This window comes from Scheffersomyces amazonensis (assembly GCF_036850825.1).
Source record: "Scheffersomyces amazonensis strain UFMG-HMD-26.3 chromosome Unknown RJT21scaffold_4, whole genome shotgun sequence".
NCBI classification, from domain to species: Eukaryota; Fungi; Ascomycota; class Pichiomycetes; order Serinales; family Debaryomycetaceae; genus Scheffersomyces; species Scheffersomyces amazonensis.
This window is the reverse complement of record NW_027042744.1, coordinates 838952-861430: the sequence shown is the minus strand read 5'-3', so window position 1 is coordinate 861430 and position 22479 is coordinate 838952. Positions and strand designations below refer to the sequence as shown.

Below are 22479 nucleotides of genomic sequence, written 5' to 3'. Positions count from 1 at the left end.
TGATACAAAATAATTTACAAGATATAGTCAGAGTCAGCCATTAGAGAGTCGAGGAGAGAGGGGCCATGGCAAAAGAGAAGCGAACAAAGCCATGTTCAAACTGTAAACGATCCAAAGTTAAATGTATATATACAAATACTTTACCTTGTGAAAGATGTATAAAGACAGGTCAAGGTCTGCATTGTCAGTTTGTACCAAAACTTCCATCATTGAAATTACCTCCATTGAGTAATAGTGAGGGTCACGAGTTGAGTTTACCTCCGTTGGGAGTTACTGCGTCAGCAGGTGGTGCGAACACGAGCGTGAGCGTGAGCGTTTCAGGTTCTAGTAATAGTATAAGTTCAGGTTCATCATCTCTTAAAAATGGTACAGCACCATTACCATCTACTTCATTATCATCCAGTCAGTTCTTAATTCCCACTAATTCTATATCAAATCATGCTCATACCACTAATAATGATGGTCATTGGCGTTCACAGATGGAAGATAGGATGAATAATGTAGACAATAAACTAAATGATCTAGTGGATATATTGAAGATGAACCAGCAATACTTATTGGAATCACAACGGAGAACTCAACAGCATTCTTTACTACAGCTGCCATATTATAACCATGCCGGAGTACCGTTACCGTCACCACCACCACCACCACCACCGCCTCCCGTAAGTGTTTCTCCTGTCTCTATGGGGCATAGACATCAGTTAAATCCTACGAATATATACCCAGCATCCCGCATATACTCACCCATACAACACCAATCACAAGCTCCTACACCACCACTATTACAGCCAAGTAGCTCTAACTCAAACACAAATACAAGTACAAATACAAACGCAAGTACAAACACAAACACAAACACTAGACACGAGTCCCACAAACGACCTCATTCTTATACTCAACCAACAGCCGAAGGCAAACCACCTAAGAAGCACAAGTCAGATGAGCTACCAGAAGATTTCCGTAACGGTTTTCTATCGAAGGAAGAAGCTACAGAATTGTTTACTTTCTTTGATACCAATATATCTCAGCAATTATTTGGTTTTGAAATATCGAAAATATCCATTGATTCTATTTGGGATTCTTGCCCTTTATTGGTATGTGCAATTTGTTCCATTTCATCTATTCATCATCCCGAGTTATCTGCTAAATCATCCTCTTTACAAAGTTATTTGCATAATTTATGTTCCACCATTCTATTTAAGGGTAGACCGAAGAATGAAACTGATGGCTTCAATACTATAGTAGCTTTGGTATTTTGCAGTTTTTGGTTAACTGATTCTCAAATGTTTACTGGATTAGCATTGCAGTTGGCCAAAGAATTCGGTATGAATAACCCTTATACAACAAACAAAGACAAATTGAAATTATGGTATTTATTATACATATTGGATGGTCAACAGAGTCTAACATTCAATAGACAACCTTTAGTTAATGCTCAAGAATATTCATTGAAGAACAGTCGTGAAATTCTCCTTTCAGATAAATTAAAGTTGAAGCCTACTGCTTCTACTACTAATCTTTTAATTGAAAATAAAGACGGAGAAAAGGATGACAACTATAAGGATAGAGAATCAGAGTCAGAGTCAGAGTCAGAGAGACTCACTGACATGCGGTTAGTATCTCAGGTAGAATATAATCAAGCATTAAATGAAGCATTCAAGGGAAACGCTTGGGATTTATTGATGCCTTCATCCTTTGGAATTCCTTCTAAGTCGAATTTGGAATTAGATAGATGGATGGTATCATGGACTGTTTTATTAGCACCAGGTAACCATGGTGCTGTTTGGTCATCCAAATCCACTTTGATCTATTATAACTTTGCAAAAATGCATATAAATTCATCAGCTGTACGTCAATTACAGATAAACCCAAGTGATGAAAAGAGTATGCTTCCAAAGTGGGAGTCAACAGTCAAAGTTTTTGATAAGAGAATAGAATCATCAAATGATAGTAATGATCATCAAACTGAAGAAGAAGATGAATTTATTTCAAATAAAGAGTTGATGTCAGAAGATGAGACTATAGTGAGTGCAAATATTGCTGTAAATGCTGCTCAGACGGTATTGAACTTGGTAATTAATGATAATGATATTCTCGATAACTTAAAGTATGTACCAGTTCATATCCATATAATGCTTTATTATGCTGCCTTATTATTAATTAATCCTCCAATAAAATCAAATAATAAGTCAATAGAACTTTCAGAGAAAGATTATCATTTAAAAGTATTACAAAATTTGGAAGTTGTAAAGAACTTACAAAAGAAGATTTACACAAATCTACCAATTGATACAAAATTTGGTAATCGATTAATCCGAAGTTTGGATGAAATGATAGAAGAAAAACTAGCCGTTATACGAGAAAAGGTTAAAACTTTCCCGGATGAAGATAGAATTCTACTAGAACGAGGAATAATGGCATTAGCAGATAATTCAAAAAATATTGTCGAAATTTTTGATCACGATTCGAGTCATAGAGGATCAACGCCAGAAAGAATTGCAGCATGGCCAGGATCTAACCATGGTCATCCCTAAAATATACAGTTTAGTAGATATATTGATAATTATTTATAGACCCTATTTACGAACATTAGAGCACACCAGCCTAATATTCATTTTTACCACATTTTAGATATCTTGTAAGAACCCTTCATTAAGTAAATCACTAACACTTGCTCTTTCAACCGGATCCCAAATAAAAATTTTATTCAAGAATTTTGTAAATGACTTAGTTAAGGTTTGATTTTCTGAATATTTATTCAAATTCAAACTGATATCTAAACTCTTTGAACTTAATTTATATTGTTTCTTTATATTTGAAGAATTGAAACTACTCATACCGGAGTTGTTAAGATGGAAATTAAGAAGGGACATATTGATTTTCCCATTAACATCAAAGATTTTGAATAGTAATGTTTTCTTTATTTGTTTCTCATTAATTGATGTTAATTGTAGGTTATTAGAATTGATATTTGAATATCCACTAGATTTATTAAGAGCTCTTCTTAATCTTAATATAGTGGTAGACTTTGGAGCTCCAAAATATTCTAAAATTAATCCAATTTGTTCTAATTCATTCTTACCTGGAAGTAAAGGAAATCCCAAAAACAATTCTACAACAACACATCCTAGTGACCATATATCTATTTTCTCACTATAATTTGCACCCATAATAATTTCAGGAGCTCTATAAAATCTTGATTGAATATATGTAAATGAAATTTCATTCTTATAACAAGAAGAACCAAAATCAATTATCTTTACATTAATATCATTTGATTGAGGATCAGATGGCAAATTTATCATTATATTTTCAGGTTTAATATCACAATGAATTATGTTAAACAGATGTAAATATTGCAAGCCTTGAAGTAATTGACATGACATTTTTTGAATGATTGGAATGGATAATCCTCTGAAATTGATCAATTCCAAAAGGGTATATAAATTTATGGTCAAGAGTTCTGTTACAATACACATATGACTTCTAAAATTAAAATGATCATAGTATTCAAGTAAGTTTTCATTTGTATTTTTCTCTTTCAACAATTTCAACATTTTTATTTCATTAATGGATTGTAAAGACCAATTCAAATCATTTTTAATTATTTTTACAGCGACTATCTTGTTGAATTTATGATCCTTAGCTTTTACAACGTTCCCAAAGGAACCATTTCCCAATAAACTGATAACCTCATATCTATAATTGATGTGATCATTGGGGATGATTATATAATTCCCATTTTTATCATCAAATCCAAAATTAGATCTATAACTTGTGATATTTATTTTCCTGTTAATAGTTGTTGGGACATAGAAGACTTCGGGCTTTCTGATAATTTCACCCCTTTCATAGACATTTAATTTGTTGAGAAGTGTATCATCAGGTAATATTGGTATAGAAGTCAGACCTTCATGACTGTTATCTACTTGTAATGGATCAAATAATTCAACGTTTGATTCAAAAAGGATTTTATACATCTCTGGAATTGAATTTATTTTGGGAATAATATTATCGCTTTGAGGAGGTACTTGACGATTATTATCTGATAAGGTAGATCTTGGGTATAATCTAGTAAAAACGTTAGATGAATTTGAATTTGAATTTGAGGCTGAGGAAGAAGAAGAAGCTTCAGAGGCAGGTAGATATGGTTGACTTGAAAATGATGTTACAGGCTGTGATACATTCCTCCTCGTCGTGTACCTCTGCCTTATAGGTGAAAAGTCATTATTGAAATCTTTACTAAACAGTTTATTGGGTGATACGCCAATATTAGTGATATCTACAGGAATTGTATGAGATGAAGGAATCGCAGGAGGTTGAAGCTGGGTAGCATGTGATAAGGTGGCAGACAAGAAACGTCGAGTTCTCTGAGGATCTACTCGCTTCTTTGACGCCATTGGTGATGAATATTTGGATGCCTGAAATGGATTACTTTGTTTCTTCTGAAGCGAAGAAGTGGTTTCCTTCATAAATGAAAATTGATATTGCTGTTTAGAGATAGGCTTCTCGGACATGGGGTAACTTATGATTCTCTTATCCAGAGCGTGTTTAATGGTTGACATTGATTTTGCTGTGGATGAAATGTTCCGAGAGGGAGTTCTTGGATTGATCCCATTCCCAGATGAACTTAATAATCGACTAGATGAAGTAGAAGGGATCCTTGAACCGGAATGTTTCGGTGAACTATGTTGTTGTTGACCATCTGGTATTAGACTCTTTGGATACACCTTTTTCTTTCTAACAGGAGATCTATTAATATCGATTCTAGACAAGTCATTCTGAACACATGATACACCTTCAGTCATTATCAAATACGATACTAGAACTAGACCATGTATCACTTCTACAGATATAATTCATCAGGGCTCTCAGATATCGAATGGGTATGTTGACGTTTTGGTCGGGACACGTCAGGGTCTATTTTTCTTCTGAGCATCGACAGAGTTATAGTTCTTAACTATGAGTGAGAGCGAGGAAGAAGAAGTTATGTATCATACTTTAAAGTCAATATGAGTAAAATAACCAGCGTGGAATCATACACGCAGCAGGAGGTATTGCTATTATCTCAAATATTATATGTAAATGATTTACGTACAGACAAACAGATAGCTTCAGCTAGTGATAGTTTGATCTCCTCCATACTATCGGAGTTCAAAAACCACGCCGTAATGAAACTAGAAAACAAGTCTATCAAACTAAATACAAAGTCACAATTAAAAGAGCTTTATGGAAATCTACTAAAGAAGTATGAAGTCAAGAACACTGAGGAATTGGCCAATGCAACCTATTATGGTCGCATGGAGGAATTGGACAAGCAGATAGAAACTTATAAGCATGAATTTCAGAAAATTTTGAATGAATGAATGAATGAACTAATGGTTCATTTTCCCTTCTATACTTAATCTGCTTATTTGTATATATTTTAAGTATAAACGTGTATATTAAGTTATTGTATAATAGATTCTGTTAGATAAAAATGTCTCTGTTTAAATGTCGTGGGTGGTAACCTCGGCACTGCGACATCTCTCATATTGCGGAGTCGATGATCAGCTCCTAGAATTATGATAACTAGCAAATAACATTAAAAGGGAAGTAAACATAGATGAAACTTTTCAATAGATCGATTTATTCCATCATTGAGTACATATTGTAAAAGGGTTGCCATCATTTGTCGCAAGCTTTATATTATTGATTAGGATATCCTTGTTTTAAGCTTTGCTCCTTCTACCCCACATTTGCCCAATATGTCGTCGTCCCTGCCATCACTGGTATCAATAGTACAACGTCCAACTAACTCATTAGCCATATCATTATTTAATGTATACAAATCAAACAGATCCTTATTTTTGAACACTGCTTATATAATTCTATTGACAGCGGCATTCTCAAGAGCTACAAATACTGGTGATCCGGAATCTAAAAAATCAAGAAGTTCAGCTACAACCGGAACATCATCAGAAATAGATGAAAAGAAGCATCCAAAGATATCTAAAGAATCCTTTCGAAGATTAGCTAAAGCAGTTGTTCCATCTATTTTTGACTCAACTATTTTGCACTTAACATGTCATACTGTGCTTTTGGTGCTACGTGCTTTATTAACCATTAGAGTTGCTAATTTAGATGGTCAATTAGTTGGCGCTTTAGTATCAAAGAAATTAAGGCGGTTTTCAAAACTTCTTTTGTTTTGGATGTTTTTGGGTATTCCAGCTTCTGTAGTTAATGGATTATTATCTTTAACAAAGCAGAAGTTAACTAGATCGATTAGGATAAATATTACTAATAGTATTATGAATGATTATCTACCTGATAATTTGGATGCTAATTATTATTCATTAATTCATTTATCGCAAGGCAAAATTAAAGATCCAAACCAAAGAATTTCTACTGATGTGGCAAGATTGAGTTATGCATTAAGTAGCTTACCTGGTCAATTGCTAAAGCCTACTTTGGATTTACTTCTTTGTGCTCGTGAATTAAGTAAAAGTGGTGTAGGAAATGGTGAAGGTACATTAGTTCTTGGTATGTTAGCACATTTCTCCACTAGTATTTTGAGATTTTTCTCTCCTCCATTTGCGAAGTTAGCATCTGAAAAGGCAAACTTAGAGGGCCAATTAAGATCTTCTCATGCAAAAATTGTTGGTAATAATGAAGAAATCGCCTTTTTGAGAGGTCACCAACGTGAATTGGATTATATTGACTATTGTTATTATACATTGGAAAGATTTCTTAAGAATGAATATTGGAAGAAAGCTATTCACGAAATTGCGCAGACATTTATTGTTAAATATCTTTGGGGGGCAGCTGGTCTAGTATTATGTTCAGCTCCTATATTTATTAACAAATATATGGGATATGAGCCAAATCCAAACCATGCTGGTGATTTCATTACTAATCGGAGATTATTGATGAGTGCTTCAGATTCAATAGATAGATTGATTTATTCTAGAAGATATTTATTGCAAATTGTGGGTCATGCCACTAGGGTTTCTGATTTTCAAGATGTATTACATACAATAAAGAATCAAAAGTCTTCTAATGAAAATGTTATTAGAAATGATGATGAAATAACATTTGATAATGTTAATCTATTAACTCCTGCCGATGTTACATTAATTGAAAGTTTGAGTTTCTCTTTAAAAACAGGAGATCATTTGTTAATTGCAGGTCCCAATGGTTCTGGTAAATCTTCACTTTTCAGAATGCTAGGTGGTTTGTGGCCATGTAAGATTGGAACAATCACAATCCCTAATTCAGAAAATATGTTTTATTTACCACAGAGAGCCTATTTGACAGCAGGTACTTTGAAAGAGCAAATTATTTACCCTCATTCTTTGAAGCAATGTAAGAAATCAGATGCGGAATTAATTGATATATTAAAAGTTTTGAAATTAAATGACTACATTGATAATTTGAATGAAGAAAAATCTTGGGATGAAGAACTATCCACTGGTGCCCAACAAAGATTAGCTATGGCAAGATTATATTATCATCAGCCAAGGTTTGCAGTGTTGGATGAATGTACATCTGCTGTAGCCCCTGATATGGAGCAATTTATGTACGAACACGCTCAGAACTTAGGTATTACAGTTCTATCAGTAGCTCATAGACCTGCTTTATGGCACTTTCATAAGTATTTATTGAAGTTTGATGGAAAGGGAAATTATTATTTTGGTAAATTGGATGCTGAAAAGAGATTGAAATTCGAACAAGAAAGGTTATTGCTTGACAAATCTTTGAGAGATATTCCTATATTGAAGGAAAGATTGAGTGAATTGAAAAAAGTTTCTAATGCACAACATAAAAAATATGGTATTAAATAGTTATGAGTTATAGAGTTAATGTATGCGTAGATATTTCTTTGTAAAAATTTCGCAGTCGCGGATGCAAATTTCTGAGTCAAAAGGATCTTATTTAACTCGAAGAGCTCCTAAATAAAGGGGCGTCAAACAGCAAATGTTGAAAAACTTTCTAACAAAGTCGGTTTCCATATCAACAGTTGTCTCTTCTTCCAGTAGTGATAATGATAATGCAGAGGACAAAAGGGAAGAGTTGGTTACTATTGACAATCTCCAGCAAAAATCCATACGAAGATCATTTTCATTCACTCATCCAGTTAAGGTGGAAAAGTTCGAAGAGATAGCTAATTCAAGTCATGACACTTCTAAGAATAGTATTGATCCATATTCCCCTACAAATCTAAAGAAATCAAGAAGTATTACTTTCAGCGGCAAGCATTTTCCTATTGTTAAAAGAACCAAATCTGTTCAATTCAAATTAGCTAATAATAGCACTATCGAGTTGTCGCCATCAAATAATCCAATTAATACTTCTCCTACTCAAGGCGGTCCACATTCACACTTGGAAAATAGTAATGGTTTCACTTTGGGAGCTGAATCTGGGAAAGTTCTGCCTTTTAAGGAACATCGAACTATGGACAATGTAGTCCAAAGAAGACTATCGGCTGCTTTTGAGGATTTCCCCCTTATCAATGAAGAATCATTCAAAGAATCTGATCCTTCCGCTTATGACTTATCATCCGGAGGAGTAGACAGTCCATTTCCTCTATCTACTAATTACGATACTAGCGGCGACGAACTGTCCCAGAGCTTATCATCATCAATAAAAGCTCGTCACACTGATGATGTTCAGGAACACACCTTTACACTTCTAAAAGACTTGTTGGAAATTGAGGATAAAGAGCTAAATTTAGATGACACTTGCCAGAAAGTAATACAAGCATATAATGAAAAGCTCCAAAAAGGGGAAGAGCTTATGCTAAACATTGATACTTTAAGAAAAGAAAAGGAATCTATCGAAGCGTCATTACTGAAAGAACATGAAAGAGTTGAATTTTTAACAATTGAACTTGAAACTAAAAGTGATGAACTAGAAATCCAATGTAAAACTTTGTCAGAAAGTTACCAGAAACAGTTGGAAGAACTTAAGTTAGATAACGATTCTCTTTCCAATGAGAAGATAAAGTTAAGAAATATGATACAGAGGTATAGACCACAAGAAAACTGTATAGATTTAGCTGAATTAGTAGAAGACATTTTTAGAAAAGAAGAAGAGTTTGAAAATAAAGCAAAGGATTCAAATGATGTCATTCAAAGAATGAGTCTTGAAATCAACCAACTTAAATTTTCAGAACACGAATGTTTGTCAAAATATAACCAAACTAAAGACAGTCTCGATAGATCATATCAGGAGAACAGTATATTATGGAATCAATTAAAAGAAATCCGTGAGAATTTTACAGATTTAGAATCAATTATTAATAAAAAAGATGACCAAATCAAGACTTTGGAATCCAGCTTGAACAATAGAGAATTACTATTGATTGAAATGAGGATCCAATTGCAGGATTCAAGAACTAATAAGTCATATCTTGAAGCTAGAATAGAAGATTTGCTTCTTAAAATTCAATCGTTAAATGGACTACTAAGTGAGGCTGAAAATAACTCTAGAATCGATACGTCCGAATCGGAATTATTAGAAAATCAAACTGAAAATGTTCGCTTAGCTCATAAAAGGGAATTGTTAAAACTGGGGAGTAAAGTGAAGGAAATTAAAAATGTAATCTACGTGTCAAAGGACAAACCCACAACTAGTAATGAATTGGTAAATGTTTTGAAGCAAGAAGTAGAACATCTTGTTTCTAAAAATATTAAATTACAACATGATCATGAAATATCGGAGAAATCATTAGATATGACAAAGAAGATTCTAAATCAAATTCAAGACACCAATGCAAAACTTTTGCATTACAAATCAGTTCAGAAACAAAAGTACGTAGAATTACACAAATCTAATCATTTGGCGATAAGCTCTATAAAGCAGTTATTTAAAGGTAGCTGGGAACTGATATCTCCATTAATTTATGAAGATTCTCAAGAATACTTCGAGACGTTATATTCCAAGTTTGATAAAAAGGCAGTTTTGCATTCAGATGATGGGTTTATAATAGATAAATTAACTCGCTTCTATCAAAGGGTAATACTGGATTTGGTAAATGAATTTAAAGTTCACGAGAAACCAGTCTACGATGAACTAGACAAACGTGAAAGAAAATAATAAAATAAAAATAATCTATATCCTATCTTATTTCGTAAAACAAGTTTCAACATACTTACCATCTTGTAATAAACTGGTTAATATACCAGGAAGAACTTCTACCTGTAATGGCTCGAATGGAAAACTTTCTCCATCTACTGAGATATAATGATTTTTTGGATTAGATAATCTGGGTGCTAATCTGTAAGAAAGAATCTTAGAATGATGAACTTTCTCGTTATGAACGTGCAAGCCCCGATCTAAAGATGATAAAATCGAAGTTGTCTCAATAATAGAAGTATTCGTATCTGTGACTATCATGTCCATTGTACCATCATTGGGGAGGGCAGCAGGAAAAAACTGGACATCATTTGATATGTATGGCATCTTCCCCACATATAATATATTTAAGTTTTTCAGAACTGATTCTGCTAACTTTGTCCACGATGCTGGAGGGGGTTGATTCAACTCTGGTCCAGAAACCTCTAAATCATTTTCAGTGATTAAAGGAAGTTCATAGGGCATACTTTCTCTTTCAAAATCGACAAATCCTTCGTTTCTTGAATAATGAGAATCAAAGTGATCAACAATGTCCTTTTTTGATCTTGTAACATATTCTACATATACATCACAGGGATATTTAGATCTTTGAATGACTCTTTGTGCTACACCCAAGTCAAATCTTATTGGACCCATCCATCTTAAGTGCTCGGTTCCTATATCAGAATCAGCTATGATACCATAACATTGGGATAGAAAGGACAACTTTGTCGACTTCCTCAGACCCACCCCTTGCGTAACAGCCATTAAATCCAACTTTGTTCTATGGGCCTTGAGCATATGAAAAGTAGCTAACGAAGCATCATTACTTCCATGAGTGCTTAAAGAAAATGCGTTTCCTGAGCCACAGGGTAACTGAGTTACAGCGATTTTATTAAACGCTTTCACACCACGATCCTCTCTCTTAAAAAATCCATTTATCACTTCATGGGGTATTCCATCGCCTGAACAACAGGCTATTATATCATATTTTTCAATGTCCATTGTTCGGGCTATTTCAACTGCATGCTGTGAGTATTCCGTTTCCACATACGATATTTTTGCATTTGCTGCAGTCAAAACAGGCAAGATGTCTTTTTGGTATACTTGAACTGCTTCACCTCTCCCTCCATGAGGATTTATTATCACTAGGATAGAAGGGCTAACTATGTGATTTTTGTAAGATTTGGAAAGTATGTGATCAACAAGCTGCTGTGCCGAAGTTTGCTCATGCAATGGTCCCTTGATCTGAATATGTATTGTCTTAATTTCCACTGACTTTTTATGTCTTGGCAGCACATAAACTAATTCTAATTCATCCTGATTAGATCCCCCATCTCCTAATACACTGCACCATAGTATATTCCTATAAGGAATCTGATCAATAAATGAAGGAGTACTAGTAGGAAAACAGTATGAGAAAAAACTAGACTTTTGAGATTGTTCAGCATGTAACGCAAGTATGTACTGCTCAGAAACCTTAATACCTGAATCTCCTAGGGAACTCTCTATGAGATCCGTATGCTCATACAATAATCTTTCGCTGGACATTCGGCAATACCTATTTACAAGTTAACGGTAAAATGTTATGAAGTGTTTATAAATATTTTTAAATATTTCGGGAGTAACGCGGCAAACAAAAATCAAAATCGGCAGTGCAGCAGTTAATAACCGCAGTCGCCCTATTAGATTTGACTTTGAAATGATACATAAATTGAGATGATGTGTTTATGAATTAATGGAGATAACAAGAAAAATTGGGCCTGTACAAAGTATTTGTATCCAAATGACACTTATCTTTAGTGGCTTGTATCTTTGGTGTCATAGAATAAATAATGCATGAGGTACTTTCATGCATTCCAAATTTCGCAACAAAAGCAGCTTGAATTATAAATTCATGTAACACGTCCGATTTGATTTTATTAATATCTAAATAGTTAAATCAGTTTTTAAACCATATTAAGTAAATGGAATCTAAATGAATTGGAAATAAGTAAATATATGCTTCGAGAGTATGTTTATTCTATGATTCTTGATGAATGCCAATGAATAGTGTAGTAGAATTGACTTAATGTTTTTCACTATACTTTTTAAAAGTGGGGTTATATCCTTCTCCTTTTATCTTTTTCTATATTTTACTACTGTTTCTCCATATATTTCTAGCCGAACACAGCTCTAATTTCAGGATGTTACGTCCACAGTGGCTAAACTAAATTTAATTAAGGTACATGTAAAGTCAGACTCATACGGCTCTTCCCCCAATTAGAATATACAAAATTGGAAAGGGGACAGTACATAAACACCTCCTTCCCTGAAATAAATAAAATACATAGGTATATTAGGTTTTAGTATAACAACATACAGTGCAATGCATTTCTCATCTCTTTTATTTTGAATTACCATTAGTGTTTCCTCTGTACTTGGGTAGTTAATCAGACCGCTGGTAGCTTCGCGATATTGGGTCCTTTCAGTTCGTTAGGCAAAACGTCTAACGCAGAGCTCAACTTTTATGACACATTGTCTGGAAATGCTCAAACATTAATGATTAGCTATGAAGTTACACAGCGTCAGTCTCATTCTAGTATCAGTCCTAATGTACAATTCTATCAATTGGTTTGAGCTACATCAATAACCATTTTGAGTATATCAATTTTACACGAGTTAAAAGTTTACTCTCTAACAAAACAATTAAGAATGCATCTACGTCAAATATTAATATGCTAAAGAGTCTAAAAACAGCATATTACGATAGCAAATATTAATACTGCCATTGACGAGAATATGGTTGCTTGCTTTAGATAACTCAGGAATACGGTGTACTAAAATTAAGTTTGGAAGAGCTACTGTCCCAGAATTTCCAGTTGGTGTTTCTTGTACATCTTGCCGGGCATATTAACAGAAGCTTACATGTAGTATATTTCATATTCCAAACTTTCCTCTCCCTTTCCAACCTAGATTTGTACTATTTATAAAGAGCTTCTACACACCCCCGAAAAAGGGTCTCTTAAAATTTTGTCAGCTCTAAAATGTTGGTACCACAGGAATCAACTGGTCATAAAATGATTTTATCGACATACAGTGATAAACGACAACAAGATTTGACAGACGACGAGGGAGTCAATTATAAAACTCCAAGGAAGCGTGAACAAACCTTTTACTTTCAATATGAACAATTACCAAAAAAAATTCAATCCAATCTGGATTTGTAATCTCTATAGATAGTTACTTTATTCTAAGCAGCTTACACACACATTTACGGCAGGCATCAAGATCTCACGGGTAATGCCTACACCATAAACTACGTAGTTTAATAAAAACTCATACATCTCTACAATAATGAATTCCCAAACTCTGCAAGAACGACTCAAATTTACAGTGTGGTTTACAATCTGCCAGCCATTTTAATATCTGTGAAACCGTCACTTTTGGTGACTCAAGAAGAGGAAGATACTAGAGTCATCACATATTATAGATCTATAATATCCTAGTATTATATTTAGAAAAACTAATAATGGTTGAAAGTCATATCTCTACTTGAAATGAATTAACAACTGTTGGTAACCGCTTCTATACTGATACCCTGGAACCCTACGGAACTATCCAAATAGCAATCAAACAGGGAACCTATCACCACAGCTGCCTTTGAAAGCAGCAGCGGACAACTCCAGTTTAAGAGTAGCCAACGTCTAGAACCATATACTTGGACTAATGCAATTCATATCCATCCACACATCACCCAGAAGAAATCATTCAGCTTCTGGAGTCACTTATCAATGCGAATAATCACAATCCATGTCAATTTTAAGATCGTTACCACTGGAAGACCAATTACATTATCTACAGCGCCGGCAGATAGCTGAGAAAGAATTATACTAAGAATTGATAGAATCTTGTAGCTCAATCTCATAACAAGATCATCAATATAATCCGAAAGATTCTATGTTAGACTCTTAAACAAAATACTTATATGAACATAGCTACTATGTAAAAGCTATATTTACTCAGTATGGCTATATGAGGTCTATTTTTAATACCTCTGAGTTTTCAGATTCTTTTAGTTTCATTTACAGCAATTACTTCCGATGATGGATAAAGCTAATATCACAATAATAGAGTATCCCATCATATTCACACAACCATTGCAGATTACAAACATGTTGCAAAACAAATCTTACGTCGAAAATTATAATTTTATAAAATACATGCCCTACTGAACATTATTTATCCCCCCATAGCATTATATACTAAATCTAACCTGGGAAGCATTTTCGTGGTTAAAGAGGTATGTACACGGCTTGAATAGTTCTTAACAAGCTGATAAAACTTTGTTTTCGGTGAAATTCATATAAAGGTCACATCTTGGTGCAATTGCTGAACATAATCGATTGTTTTTCTCAAAAAGTAATAAATGAGCGCAAGTTGTAAGTATACAGACATTAAGAAATATTTATTCTTCTATAAGACAACGCTCACAATCTTGAATAACTTAGAGAGGCCAAATTCGAACCTTTTGCTACTACTTCCTAACGAAGAACTACAATTAACATGCATGGCTTTTGATTCAGTTCTTAACCACATAACAAGATCATCTATGTCTTGTATATTTAAAATTCCATGGTTGCAGGCTTTTAAACAGAATACTTATATCATAGTCACTATATTAAACCTATATCCATAGTAATCATTACAGGTCTATCGACACCTCGCTAATATCTCAATTCTAGAGTAGCTCCCTCCTATTTTTACAACCATTGCAGGTTACACACGTATTGCAACATTAGTTGAATACCACTAAATCAAAATACTTATAAAGAGACTACATTAACATAGATTTCTACTACATTTTAATAATCAATATGTCGTCGTGATCTGGTTCTGGGATGGAAAACGAAATAAAAACGCTCCTTACTAGCATTTCGTCAATTGTAATAGTCGAATATATAAGACGTTGCGCCAATGGTTTACGTAGCACTATATATTCTTTGTTTCTGAGAGTTTTAAGTCGTTTTCAATGCTTTCTACTTATTTTGGAAAGATTAGATCAAGTCCAGTAAATGAAAGAAAATGAGGGTGGATAGGAAGGAAATAGTTATATGAGATATATTATAGCCGAGTACTGTCTTGAAAGGAATGTTAACTGTCTCTGAAGAGCTTGCAGCGTAGAATGATTCGTGTAATAGAAAGTGGATCTTGTTTAAACGCATAAGATCCAATGGTTGTTTGACAATTGGTATTATCTTGAACGATGGCCTCTAGGATCATTTTTTGGTTAGCAATCATAGGATGCAAGTGTAGGTAGGTATAACCTGTGCTGAAATGGACCACATTTACCTATTATTATGTAAGTATATATGTAACGAATATGATTAATAGATGTGTTTTGTTTTAAGACTGCATTGGATTGTACTCAATTTACAAGATATCTCGTTCTGAGACGGAAATCCGAGCAACGATTTATAGATTTTTAATGATGAATGATGTATAGTATTTTAAGAATCGGGACAGTAGGCGTACGGTCCTCAATCTCACAATGGGATCATCGAAATCTTGTACGACGTTTAGTGTTGTAGATTCCATAGTTGAATATCTCTTAAACAAAATACTTATATTATCATAGTTACTATATAAAACTTTTATAATTATCCATAGGGTTATTAGCGGTCTTTTATACCTCTGAGTTGCACACATATTTGTTGTAACAATAACTCTAATAGCACATTATTAGAGTACCTTCTTTCTATTGTTATAGAATTTGTAACAAGGTACAACCATTTGTAGCAAGTTAAACGTCTTCGTGTCTTTACAACCATTGTAGCTTCCAAGCGTGTTATAACAACAGTAAGAGCTGGAACAGAACTCTTTCTTTGGTATGGGTCGTAGTTTGCCGTATAGAGAAAGGTGAACGGTTATCGATTAAGGGAAATGAGTTGCACAACGGAAAGATTTGAAGTAACAATAATATGGGCCCATTATCTAGGAGCTGGAAGTTACAACTCGCTCCTGATGCTAAGGGACAGCTGAATTATATAAGTTCAGAGTAAGATTTTGTTAATTCTTCTTCCTGACTGCGGTGTAGGTTGATATGATCGTAGTACCTAGTGGAAACGATAAAGTTCGTCAAATTAGTATTGGTTGTGGCCTATTACGGACGTATGAGTAGTTCTAGAATGTATATGAGTGTCATTACATTTAGGTTTGTAAAAGTCATAATAATGAAGCTATATATACAGAATTCATATCCAGGTTATATAGACCTTGGGAATATTAGTTATACATAATGAGAACTTCAATTTGAGTTCTGAGTTAGTTTGCAAATATGAAAATGACTCCTGTTTGTTAAATTCTAGGTATTATTGGTTGCTTTCTAGAAAAAGTTTTTATTTCGGGTATTTTCTATCCTTTCCTATTTTCAGATGCTTCTGTACCAACTATTTAAGCATCATAACATTTTAATGTTTTATTTAGTATGTTTCATAGTCTTAAATCCTGGGTATCGATTATTATTGCAAATCTATGATACTATTTCTGTTATCAGATGATGATTCTGTGCAACAAACCTTTAAAAATAGTTGTTATAACGTTTAAGAGAAAGGCTTCAATCCCTATGCAACCTGAATTTGTACTCTCTACAGATACTTCCTTTATTTTAGACTTCTACTTTTTATTTAGACATTTAGTTATAGGAAACACGCTGCGGAAATAAAAAGAAAGAAATGATGTTTTAATTTGTATTGAAATTTACTGTATAATGATCATTTTTTCTTTATCTGTATTTTTAGTCGCCTTTCTCGTTATGCCGTGAGTTGTATTCATGTTTTATATTTGTTACTCTCATAAAAATAGGAGCTAATTGGGATTTTTGATATCGTTCGATCTTGAATATTCTATTTTTGAGTGTCTTTGAACTATACTTATGGTATCGATCTTAACTTTTAAGAGAGTTTTTTCCTCTGGTATAGGTCATATTCCGATATCCCTATCCAACCTGGATTTGTATTCTCCATAGATAGTTTCCTTCCTATTCTTTATCATTAGGGAATATATTTCAGCTCCCGTTAAAAAAAAACCATTTTAGCTTACTTTTATGGAATTGTAACCCAACATACAACATGATCCTCATTAATTTCTGTCTGCTCTTCTTCGATTTACGTATAAAACAACAGAAGTTCCAGAGATGCCCAATTTACTTTAAAATCAACAACGATAAGTTGTGTGTTCATGAATTAATTTCTTCAAAGGAGGTTAATTATTAACATGAAAATTTGACTTAAATGTAGTATTAATAACTCTGCTCATGATACGAAACATTTGAATTCGGTGCAGTGAGTGCTTTGGGTACTAAATATGAATACTTTTAAAACTATAGTATGTTTAATCCAATAACATTTTGTTAATTTTTGAAAATCTGTAGTTATGTGAGTTTCAGATTTGATCAAAACGTATATTTTGCGATTAAGTTAGCGTTAAGTAAGATGGACTAGTTTGAAAATAATAAATATATAATGAGAAATTTATGTAAAACAAATTCGACTGCATGTCATATCAAGCCTTTTCCTCGATTTTAGATTGAGCAATCACTTGGGTAACTTGAAGCATTGCTTGTCTTGATTCGTCTGTTTCTTTTGAATAATCACCTAATGAAACTCTCTTAGGACTATTTGCTGCAAATATTTCTTCCATTTCTTCCAAGGTCTTACCTTTGGTTTCAACGAACGTGAAATAGATGACAAAGAACTCAAATACATCCCAGAGTGCATAGAACACATAAAACCAGAAAGAAATATTAGCCATAGCAGTTGGAGTAGCAAATTGATTAACAAATTGAGCAGCACCAGCAGCTATATTCCAAATTATAAATGATCTTGATCTTAAAACATTAGAGGAAACTTCTGCTGGGTAAATCATTTGCATTGGCGTTATACCGAAACCATATCCCATACCAAACATGATAATAAATCCAAGTGCAGTCTTGGAAGCTGCAGCAGCTCCTGTCTTGATATATCTAGCGGTTGCAACGGCTAAACCTGTTAAACAAAGTGCGCAAGCCATGGTTGAAAACATGAACATTTTTCTTCTTCCAACCTTTTCATGGAAATAGGCACCACAAACAGCAGCTACCCATGAAACAAGTGCATAGACAGCATTCATTAAAACAATCTTGTCCAAAGATGTCCATCCAATCTTAGATAACATTGTTGGAAGATAGTACGAGTTACAATTATTTCCAGAAAATTGACCAAACCAAGCAATTGCAATAACTAAGAAAGTTCTGTAAAGATTACCCTTGGTCAACACAGGTCTAATATCCAATAATTTTACTGGAGATTCTAAAGATTCGTCAGCAAATGAAGCCTGTATCTCAGCTATTTCAAAATGTAAAAGTGGGTGGTCCGCATTTCCATTACAGTGATATTTTGCAATAATTTGCTTAGCTTCCTCAACTTTTCCTACCCCAACTAACCATCTAGGACTCTCTGGGAGCCACCAACCGAATACGAAAACTATACCGGGAAAGACACATTGTACCCCAAAAGGAATTCTAAAAGTTCTTTCCGAGTAAGGACTGTTGTGTTTGAAAGCTCCATAAGCAACAAGAGCTGAAAGGATAGCTCCAATATAGTACAACGTACCAGCGCAACCAGCTATTCTAGCTCTTGCATGTGGCGGGGTAATTTCTGTCAAATATAAAGAACCTGCAGACGCGGATAGAACAGTAAAAAATGCCATAAAGAATCTACCCGCAATTAAAGTTTCTTTATTTTGTGAAACAATCGTAATAATACATCCAATAATAATTCCTAAGCTTCCCCAATGGATTATTTTTTTTCTACCATAGTAATCGATGAGTGGACAAAATAAGGCTGCAACTACCTGTCCTATATTAATAATGGAAAATACTATCCCGGTACTAGTAGAAGATTCAGGATCCAATTTAAAGAACATAAAATACGATGGTTGTGTATAAATACTTGACATAAGTGAAGTATCATATCCAGTTGAAGCAGAAAGGAAATACACTAAACCACAGGAAGCAAGTAATGGAATCATAGGGCGACTAAATATTGGAAAGACATCAATTCCTTCCCAAGTATTGGGAATGTTATCTTCTAACTCCTCCACTTGGGGATCAATTTTATCTTCTTTGGTTGGACTGATATCCAGATGTAACAGCATATTAATTATTTAATTTTATGATATGATCTGTAATCTTTTAGTTCCAACATTTTACTTCAGGACTATTCTTCATATATTTATACAGAAGCTGTGAACTGATTATAATCTAGTTAGTTTCTTGAGTGATAAATCCGGTCAAAAACTTTGAACATTACTTGTGAATGCTAATTCGAAATAATTGTCCAAAGGGATTTGCGGCAAAAAGAATGTGTAACGGCAACAATTGATCGGATTTATTACATTAAGCTTTTTTATTTTTTGTCCTCTGAATGTGGGGGAGAAAAATGAGGGCCTTTTGTAGAATGTCAATAAATATGCGAGTACTAACAGCTGCGCCGTATGTTTGAAGCGAATTAAGTAGTCCCATTTAAGTCAAGCAATGATCACCCTATTACAAAATATAGTATGGGCAAGAAGTTTAAGTATGAAAAAAGCATTATCTAACAGAGTTAATTTGATTATTGAAAGTTTATGTTAATAAAATAAATCCCCTTATTCGATGTTCAGATGATGAGTATGCATAATATTGACTTACAACAGGCATTGAAATGATCAACAATGGGCTATTTGGATCAACGAGCGGGGTTTTATTCAAAACCTAATTTAAATATATATTTGCTTACTAGATTAAATTTTATTACCGAATGGTTAAATTATTTAATCCGTGTTACCTAAACGAGCCGAGTAATTCATAGGTAAGCTAACTTGGGTCTTATGTAGACCAGAAAATTCAGCCACGTAAATTTATTATGATCAACTTAAACGTTTCTCCACTTTTTGCTTGATAAAACCGTTCGTAATTTCATTATTCTAATGATACAAATTTATTTTTACTTGATATTTGATAACCATAAATATGAATTGAAGAATACTTCATTCCTGATGTGTTGCTCTCCATCAACATTTCCGGGTTCATGATGTGTGCTTGACATTAAAATTCCTAAACAACTCTGAAGTTTTCTCAAAATTTGATTATTATTTACAAGTATACTAACTTCGTCCTCTAATATTATTCTACCCTCCATTGATGCGTCAAATTCCTTACTAGGCGATATTTCATGTTGATTAAATAATTCGTATTTATTCTGCCTTTGCATTAGAAACGGAATTACAATAACATCCCTAAACGCTAAAAGAATCGAATTTTCAATCTCTATATTAGCCGTCAGCCCGACACTGCGTTTCGACATGACATGAAAATTTTTTTGTAACGGATGAAACATACTAATCAAGTAAAACCTTATCTTTTGATTAAAATAATCCCATTGTTTTGTAATTCTACTCCAAGAATGTATAAATGTAAGAGCCGGTGAAGCTTTACCATGGAGAGTTTCATTCTTAATTATATCTTCCGAAATTTCAAAATTATTGTAATCTTTCAGAAAAACAATCATTGCCCTAGTGAAAAAGGTTAACAAGTCCAGCGAAACTTCCCTTACCTTGAAATCATCTATAGCCTCCATATTATCCAATTCTAATGATAAACCACTTGATGAATTTGATTTGCTCTCTCTAGATTTCTTTTGTCTATATTTTGGGGATATCATCGTATTTTCCTTTGAGGAGGAGCTTTGTTTTAAATCTATTTGGTAATTTTCCTTTATGAAACTGGATACATCTTCAACTGTAAAGCCAAGATTAGGTATATATGCACCTCCATTCATTCTTCTTTGTTGTGATGGAATGAATAATGGTTTTGTTAAAGTTAGTAAACTCGTAAAAAATCTAGAATTTGCTTTATTAAATTCAAGTGAATAATTTTTATAGTATTCATTATCTAGATTCGTATCGTCCTCTATACCTAGTCCCAATTCATGGTTAACATGCTTGTGGGTTATATTCTGAATAAATTGATCAGTTGGTACCATGAGCTTTTTATGAAGATCTTGTATTGTGGTGTGTTCCGCTGCGTTGACTTCAGAGTATTCTGCTTCAAAGTCTGGATCTGTGAAATTATACATTTTGGCGTTAGTTTTATCTGAAATATAAGAGTTTGATCTGATTGATGATAATGCCAAGGTAGTTCTTGAAGGATTGCTTCCTAGTTTCAGTTGAGTAGGTGAATCTTCTTTGGAAATGGCTAATATTTGGCCATCGATATTTCCTTGACTATTGGTATGTGATCTATGAAATAAATTTTGAAAAGTTGAAACCGGGGAACTAACCGATCCCTTTCTTAATGATCTATTGGTATCATCAAACAGTCCTGAACTCAATATTTTTTTGGAAACTTTAAGACCATGATGTCCAGCTGTCTGAATAGTCAAATCTGGTTTGTTTAAGTTAGTTTTATTAGAAAACTTTAATTTATTCTTAGGTAATTTGAATAAGGAGCCTGATTTCCTGAGCTCTATGGAAGTGAGGGTAGAAACATCATCATCATCATCATCATCACTATTATTTCTAAGAAATTCTTCTGTTAAATCAATTGGAAGATTGGTACCTGACCTATTCTTAGTAAATAAACGTGTCAATGGATTGTTCTTGGTCGTACTAGTACTTAGAGTTGAGATCAGTGATGTATTTGTATTTAACTTTTTAAGATTATTAAATCCGACGCTAGATACCTGTGATGATATATTCCCACTGGATTGATGAACCGGTATATTGGATGAACTAGATCCATTCAGATGTATATAAAAAGGCGATCCCGCCTCGGTGTCATCCATTGCTATTGATGTTCAGGCATGAAAATTCACTACTATCTCCTATACAGTTATTTCGGACTTTAATTTCGCTAAATGCGGAAACAATAATTTTCTGCCTGTACACTACAATTAAGGTCTGTAATATATTTTAGACGTCAACCATATACATGTACTGCTTTCTAGTCTACTTCAGATCAGTAAAATTAGGTGTAATAAGTGTTGGAAATAGATTATGTTTTGTGTATATTAACGTATTAGTCATGATGATCTCCTAATAACTTTACACTCTTCGTCTAGACTTCCTATACCAATTGCCGATCCTACAATTAAATAGATAAAACTGAAATGACTTCTGGATTAGAGGTTAGAGGTTACGACAGCATTACCCTGATAATTCAATAATGATATAATTACCGGAATGTTTGGACATTTTTTCACATTAATATATTGTTCTCTATGAGGGTCCAATATGGTAGCGAAATGTTTTGGTCCCAAATCGGTTTTTTGTTTGCAGCTTTCCTAATTAGGAAGCTATGTAAACAAAGACAATTTCAATCAA

The 22479-nt window shown here is 33.6% G+C and overlaps 7 protein-coding genes across 7 annotated transcripts; 3 read left to right on the top strand and 4 right to left on the bottom strand. All coding sequences in view use genetic code 12, as the record gives it.

The window, feature by feature from the left end:
• Window positions 1–65: 65 nt before the first annotated feature.
• ZCF30 (Zcf30p) lies at window positions 66–2537 on the top strand (the record flags this gene model as incomplete). Its single annotated transcript, XM_064885482.1, has 3 exons — window positions 66–314; window positions 408–634; window positions 824–2537. The coding sequence occupies 3 exons, from the start codon at window positions 66–68 to the stop codon at window positions 2535–2537; spliced, it is 2190 nt and encodes a 729-aa protein (XP_064737896.1).
• A 47-nt stretch (window positions 2538–2584) lies between these two features.
• Window positions 2585–4950, bottom strand: RJT21DRAFT_42620 (uncharacterized protein). The gene has a single exon (XM_064884518.1). The coding sequence runs from the start codon at window positions 4809–4811 to the stop codon at window positions 2631–2633; it is 2181 nt and encodes a 726-aa protein (XP_064737895.1). The 5' UTR covers window positions 4812–4950; the 3' UTR covers window positions 2585–2630.
• Window positions 4951–4965: 15 nt separating this feature from the next.
• On the top strand, window positions 4966–7826 carry PXA2 (ATP-binding cassette long-chain fatty acid transporter; the record flags this gene model as incomplete). The annotated part of the gene is made up of 2 exons (XM_064883026.1): window positions 4966–4969; window positions 5785–7826. The coding sequence occupies 2 exons, from the start codon at window positions 4966–4968 to the stop codon at window positions 7824–7826; spliced, it is 2046 nt and encodes a 681-aa protein (XP_064737894.1).
• Window positions 7827–7959: 133 nt separating this feature from the next.
• On the top strand, window positions 7960–10080 carry RJT21DRAFT_114719 (uncharacterized protein; the record flags this gene model as incomplete). Its single annotated transcript, XM_064880273.1, has 1 exon — window positions 7960–10080. The coding sequence occupies one exon, from the start codon at window positions 7960–7962 to the stop codon at window positions 10078–10080; it is 2121 nt and encodes a 706-aa protein (XP_064737893.1).
• A 13-nt stretch (window positions 10081–10093) lies between these two features.
• LCB4 (sphinganine kinase) lies at window positions 10094–12004 on the bottom strand. Its single transcript, XM_064884517.1, has one exon. It carries the CDS (start codon window positions 11647–11649, stop codon window positions 10108–10110), a length of 1542 nt encoding a protein of 513 aa, XP_064737892.1. The 5' UTR covers window positions 11650–12004; the 3' UTR covers window positions 10094–10107.
• A 5636-nt stretch (window positions 12005–17640) lies between these two features.
• Window positions 17641–19272, bottom strand: RJT21DRAFT_5384 (putative lactose facilitator 1; the record flags this gene model as incomplete). The annotated part of the gene is made up of 1 exon (XM_064884976.1): window positions 17641–19272. The coding sequence occupies one exon, from the start codon at window positions 19270–19272 to the stop codon at window positions 17641–17643; it is 1632 nt and encodes a 543-aa protein (XP_064737891.1).
• A 415-nt stretch (window positions 19273–19687) lies between these two features.
• RJT21DRAFT_42593 (uncharacterized protein) lies at window positions 19688–22302 on the bottom strand. The gene has a single exon (XM_064884516.1). It carries the CDS (start codon window positions 21939–21941, stop codon window positions 20103–20105), a length of 1839 nt encoding a protein of 612 aa, XP_064737890.1. The 5' UTR covers window positions 21942–22302; the 3' UTR covers window positions 19688–20102.
• Window positions 22303–22479: the final 177 nt, after the last annotated feature.